Source organism: Charadrius vociferus, unplaced genomic scaffold, assembly GCF_000708025.1.
Source record: "Charadrius vociferus isolate BGI_N301 unplaced genomic scaffold, ASM70802v2 scaffold147, whole genome shotgun sequence".
NCBI lineage: Eukaryota > Metazoa > Chordata > Aves > Charadriiformes > Charadriidae > Charadrius > Charadrius vociferus.
The window spans coordinates 8,286,547-8,292,840 of record NW_009649570.1 but is presented as its reverse complement, the minus strand read 5'-3'; the positions used below and the strand labels follow the sequence as shown (position 1 = coordinate 8,292,840).

The 6,294-nt window shown below is 41.4% G+C and overlaps 1 protein-coding gene across 1 annotated transcript; it reads left to right on the top strand.

Annotated features, from left to right (window-relative positions):
- Positions 1-638: 638 nt before the first annotated feature.
- Positions 639-4,905, top strand: CTLA4 (cytotoxic T-lymphocyte-associated protein 4). The gene is made up of 4 exons (XM_009890210.1): positions 639-817; positions 2,027-2,377; positions 2,871-2,980; positions 3,929-4,905. The coding sequence occupies exons 1-4, from the start codon at positions 760-762 to the stop codon at positions 4,025-4,027; spliced, it is 618 nt and encodes a 205-aa protein (XP_009888512.1). The 5' UTR covers positions 639-759; the 3' UTR covers positions 4,028-4,905.
- The last annotated feature ends 1,389 nt before the right edge of the window (positions 4,906-6,294 follow it).

Here is a 6,294-nt window from a genome sequence, read left to right as displayed (position 1 = left end):
AGGGAAAGTACTGCATAGATGTGGAAGTCATTAGCTATAAACCTAGAGAGATAATTTTTTTCTTGGAAACAGGAAAGCCTAAAGAAGCTGGGTTATGATTCAAGTCACGTTGCTGGTATGAAAAGATGAAGTCATTGGAAGTGTAATCAGAGTTTTGAAGGGGGCAGCAATTTTTAAACATCAAAGGCACTAACATTAAAGTAAGCAAAGAAATTGGGGGCGGAGGGAAGTCCTCCATAAAAAATCTAGCTCACACTGATTCACTGTGCCCCATTAGGCAGAAGTATAGTTCTTTGTGTGTTGTCCTAGTAGGAAATACCTGATGATTGCTAAAATATTAAGTGCTATGATTGTGCAAGCTGGCAGCACCAAAGGGCCTGAACTGCTCTATTGGATGACTACTTTTCCTCCCCCAATTCTTAAAGCAGAATGGATGGCAGTTTCAGATTGAATATATATTTTCCATCTGCTGAATAGTTGTTTTTGTTCATGCTGTTTGAGGTTAACTGTGCACGTACTAATCAAACCCACTACTTCCTTTCTTGTAAAACCAAAACAAAGCTTCATATTACTTTCAGGCACAGCATCTGGGATCAAAGCTATATATATACACACGGACTCTGTGTGGGTTCAAACATTTCGAAGATTCAGTATCCTGAAAGGTGTCGCCTATTTTCCAGTCCTGAGAGTTCCAGTTTGTCTCAAAGTCTGAAGGCATCAGCCACCTTCAGCCCCTTCAGCATCTGTCCCAGCACAGGAATGCTCCCAATATTGGTCACCGTGGGCTTTCTCTGCACAGCCACTGCCATTGCTGAAGGTGGGTAGATGAAGGAGGCAAGGTAGCTGAGGGTGTCTACATTTTCTCGGTTTCATGTCTTTGCAGGATATAGACTGGGTACAACAGGGAGAGGGAGATGACATGGGACCCCTCCATAGGACAGTCTGGGAACAAGGTCTTGGGGCACTGCGAGGTGTCTGGAAAACCCAACACAGACTTCAGAGCAGTAGCATCTGTAGAGAGGCTGGGCAGGATTCAGAGTAGCTCGAGAAGGAGGAAAGATTTTGAAAGAACAGGCTCTATGACTGAAGTTGTTGGCAGCTGATAACATGGATATAGAGGTTTGAATGGATGGAGAAATTCTACTCCTCTTCATCCCAAATTCTTGCACTGCAGAACTGAATAAGATAAGCCCTGCCCTCAAATGGACTGATATAAAATGAAATGGAACAAATAATAAGGAGTCTTCACGGCTTACTAAAGCAAAAGTCAAAAAGTCAAAAAAGGCTTACTAAAGCCTTCTGATTGTGTAGCAGGATAGAGTATAGAAGTTGTAAAAAGCACTAGTGGGGATGTACATGGTACACTGGTTTCCCTTTAAGATTTGTAATGATGTTTTGCAGTATGTTTATCAGGCTTTGCTGTGTCTTGCTGTACTGTGGCTTGGGATATATGCTGTTGCTGTACTGTAGCTTGGGAACAGCTGGTTAAAAATGAGGAGCAAAAAGATCAGAAAAAAAAAATGCAAACAGGTTTTCCATTCAGTTTTACTGTTACACAAGAGGTTCTGTTCCATGTTCCATACAGGATGTCAACCTGTTTGTTTCTAAATGTGGACATGCTTATTTCTACCAGGCAGAAATTGTTGTTTAAATGCCTATTTTTAAATTTCAAATTTCATCTTTACCATCTATCTTTTGTTTTCTTATGTATACTAAAAAGTTTGTGTTAAGGGAAACTGAAGCATGCAGATTTCTCCAGTAAGTCAGCCAAATTATCTACTATTTAAGCAACAAGTAATTGCTGAGATTTATAATATAATTTGTAGTAATCACTTCTTGAGCTTTTTAAAGTATATTAATGCAGTGCCTTGGAGTCCTTTTTTTGGGAAGTATTTAGCAGCATTTCTAGGAATTACCCACAGATAATAGGAGGTTGTACAGGTTCCTATTGTGGAGGTTTCAAGTAAATGACTGCAGATCATTTCTTGACAGTTCACTTACCGTCATGCTCTTTGCTTCCTTACAGTAATGGAAGTGACTCAGCCAGCAATGGTGCTGGCCAACAGGCAAGGAGTCGCCAGCTTGGTGTGTAAATACAAGCACATTGGGAATGCAAAGGAAATTCGAGTGACTCTGCTTAAACAGACGGGTGATCGGTTCACTGAAATTTGTGCTTCAACCTACACAATGGAGTTTAAAATGTTCAGTGTGGAAGAGGTCATTCAGTGCCATGTTAGCCCTAGCCGAAACAATGTGACCCTCACCCTCACTGGCCTGCAAGCTAATGATACAGGTCTTTACGTCTGCAAGATGGAGCGGATGTACCCTCCACCCTATTTTATGAACAAGGGAAATGGGACGCATCTCTATGTCATTGGTAAGCCAAGCAGCTGTACGGTACTGTGATATTCCCAGGTTAAGGGAGTTGCTATTATGTTTCAAAGGTCTTCAAAATTCTCTTTGTAAGAAGCAAGGCTAAACACTGATTCAAGCTCTGAGAATCATGATTAGCTCTTATTTCTTTCAGATCTCCCTGCACACACCTAAAACAGGCCTATTTCATAGCCACGCAATGTATTTAGCGATATATGGTTGTTTGACAGCATAAGCAATACCATACGGCATACATGTATGTCTAGGCAGTTAGATATATAAGTGCAGAAGCAGCAGAGAGTAAGGTGTATGTTCTTCTATAGATAAATCCTATTTTCACTGCAGGTTGAGTGGGCAGGGACTCAGAGCTCAGTCCTAGTATTATCCTGGGATAGCACATGCTAGAGAAAAGCAGTGTGGAGGCTGACTTATTGACTCTAGGGGCTTTCTTATGAGGCTTATGTGTGACATGACTTGTGTGATATCATATGTTTTAGATCCAGAACCTTGTCCAGACACTGCTGTCTATCTCTGGGTATTAGGAGCTACTGCCTCAGGATTTTTTCTTTACAGTATCATCATCTCAGCCATTCTCGTGGGTAAAGCGGTAAGTCCCCATCAACTCAGCCCCATCCTGCTAGTAACACCCCTTTATGTGATGAGGACAAGGAGAAAGAAATGAGAACAGGGAAGAACACTGGGAACAAATGCACTGGGATGCTCCTTTTTATTGGGGCAATGCTGTTACAATAATGCAAAAGAAGAGAACTTTCTGGAGCTGCCATCTAGATTTGTGTATGGCTCATTTGTGTTGCCAGAGTACCAGAAAGCAGTCAGCTTACCTCAGCTGGACTGACCCTTGGCTTAGCTTTGGATGCTTAGAACAGGTTGGAGTCCTGAATGCTTCTGGGATCAAAGGCATCAGTCTTCACATATATTCTGATTTCACAATTGATTCATACAAAATCCCAGGATTTGGTTTTTTCTTTTCTCACCATTCACCTCTGTGCAAAACAAATTTAAAGAGGCTTCCCCTTATAGTGGGGGGGAATTGTAACTTAGAGCATTTTTAACTTCACAGCTAGAAATGTCTGTACAAAGACAAAGGCATGTGAAATGTAAGCCTGGGTTGTCTCTTTCTATAAGGGTCTGGAGTACTCACAGTCTGTTAGAAATAAACCTGATACCAAAGCTTAAAACCAAACAGTATCCCTGTCCCATATTTTTCAATCCACCCTTGTCCCTAGAAGCTAAATGCAACTGTTTGGTATGAGCACTCCTAGTTTTGAACCAACTCTGAATTCTGTAGCAAGAGCACCTTCAAAGGGCCAAATGAATGGTAGGACTCAGTTTTTTGCTAAATGGTGCCTGTAACTCCTGATTCTCCCTCAAATGGTGTCAACGGATCTTCTGCATAGAGGGGTGATAGAGAAAGGTGTCTAGAATACCTTCTACTCAGTAAAGGCAGAACATCCATCAGTATTCTCTAAAATGTGCTGGTCAATGATTATGCTGTGATCACTTGTTTATTTTACTGTCTTCCTGTATTTTATAGATAAAGAGAAGACGATGTCTCACTACTGGGGTCTATGTGAAAATGCCTTCTGAAAAGCTAGAGAAAAAAGTGATTCCATTCCACATCACTGTTAACTGAAACAAGGAAAGAAACTGTTTCCTAGCTCGGTTGGAGAGTCTGCTAATTCACTTAAGTTAAGGAAATAAAAACAATTGTTTTATTACAAAGGTGTACGGGAAGGAGAGACAATATGCTTTGTAACTTCTGTGGTTTGGAGGAGAATAAATAGTTTATGCATTAATATTTCAAGGTTAATCCTGTCACATAAAAATGGCTACATTAGGCCATTGATTCTTTGAGTTGTATTGTACCAATATGTAGTCTATATATATAGATACATATGTATAGCATTAAAAGCTATTGCTGTTGCAGTCGAGCATCTTACTGTCAAACTTCACCATGCCTACTGATCAACTGAAATCCAAACACTATTATGACAGAGGCTTGTGTGTCATTGCAAGGCTAATCCTAGAGTTCTGGGGGGGCAGAGGCAGAAGAGCACACTAATGTACAATGGAATGTTGACTTGTTTCCTTGCATTGCTATTTATTGGTCCCATTTCTGGCATTAGTGCTCTGCGCTTCCACAGAGGCATAACCGTAGGCACGTAGCACTGATGACACTGCTGCTCTAAAAGCCTGATCTCGGCTCCTTTCACTGGCATTGTGTCCAAGCAGTGCCGTGTTGGAGTTAACATTGATGATATCTGAGGCAGTGCTGACAGCTCGGTTGGAGAGAAAGGCTGTCCAGCAGGAGCCCTCTCAGGCTGTTGCTGGGTGGATGTTCCAGCTCTGCTGGGGCCTTGCGTTTTACAAATGCTAAATTAGCATCTATCCAAAAGGCAGAAGTATGTTGCTGTGTTGAACTGAGTCTATTTTCCATGAAAATACCGACAGTGTATAATCTTGTTTATTAGTTATGTACCATTCAATAAAAACCTTGAAGCTTTGCCCAAATTCAAGTTCATTTCTTATTCACCGTTCTCAGAAGAAACAGGAAGTGGCTACATGTTAGAAAGCAGCGATGACGAGATGAACCTTTCCCCTCTGACCCTGTGTTTTGCCCTTCTGAGGGAGCCCGTGTGCTCATGCCAAACCTTACTTTCTCAGCTCTCCTCCTCAGGGGGCCACCATTAAAATCTGCCAAGTCTTCTATTTGTCTAGTAGAGCTGCTGTGATGTGGTTCAGAGACGCTACCCATCACCTTTTCACTTCCAGCAAAGTTACTTACTTGCAGAAGGTAGCTGCAACGACTTTGACAGCATGTCCTGTACATGTTTATACAAAAAGCTAGTCCTAGTTTCAAATCCTGTTTTCTTTGCACCTCTTTGACACTCTCACTCACTAAATGCTAGCTGACACACAAAGCTGCTGGAGCTTAGAACAATTTCAGCATTCTCAGCTACTACCTACTGCTTTGACTCTTTGCTATCAACATTTCACCTTGCAACCCAAAAACTTGGCAGCATGTGTCTTTGTTTCACAGCTGTGAATCCGTCCTTCTTGGCTCCATAACTGTGAACCCAAACCCCACAGCCCTCTACGTCATGTTCTTGCCCAAAACACCAAATCTCATTGCTCTTTTAGTTTGCTTTTCCCCTCTTGCCCCTTCATCTGGCACCACTTCCAACTGTACAAATAAACATTCACATTCTCAGTTGCCAATGTTTGCAGGTGCTAACTGCTCTCTCAGTGTTGGCCTACAATTGTAGCGCATTAAGTAAAAGTAGCATCTGATGACATATCCTTTTTCTGAAGGTGTTTTAGTATTCCGACATCGGTATGGGATTTTTCTCCTAATTTTCCCCTAATTTGTTGTTTAGGGGATAAAAAATGGTTGAAGATCACACATGTGCTGTCACTGCAAAATGAATGAAGTCCTGCCTGTTCAAGTGCAGCCTGCTCAGAGAAATGTGTTTCATAATTGGTAAAAATAAACTTGACCCACACATCCACTTGTACAAGCTGTAAAGTCTTCCAATAAATTTACCCTGCCAAAGCAAGAATAATTATCAGGGGCAATTTCTTTCCACCACAGCAAGTAGTAGCTCAGATATCCCCCGAATCACGTGTCTGATTCCTAATCAGGAATCAACTGTTTCTTTTTTTTCTTTTCCTTGAAAATTCCTATACACTGGGACCAAGAACTTAGTTTTCTTAAGCAATCTAAAAGCAGCTCAAGCAAATTATTTTCTAAGTTTATTCCTCCTGGGTGAAGAGATGCTTTGGACCTGTATCAACAGCCTCATGACCTCTGGCCACAGCTGGCTGTGAATCTGTGTCACCATAGAACCTGTGTATATTCCAATTCACCTTTATTTCTGGCAGCTAAGTTGTCGATGGTTA

Bases quoted from the DNA above. Each gene is read 5' to 3' on its own strand.
- CTLA4 (XM_009890210.1), top strand. From the start codon at position 760: ATGCTCCCAATATTGGTCACCGTGGGCTTTCTCTGCACAGCCACTGCC. The intron at 2,378-2,870 runs GTAAGCCAAGCA...CATATGTTTTAG, and splicing joins GACGCATCTCTATGTCATTG to ATCCAGAACCTTGTCCAGAC. The intron at 2,981-3,928 runs GTAAGTCCCCAT...TGTATTTTATAG, and splicing joins CCATTCTCGTGGGTAAAGCG to ATAAAGAGAAGACGATGTCT.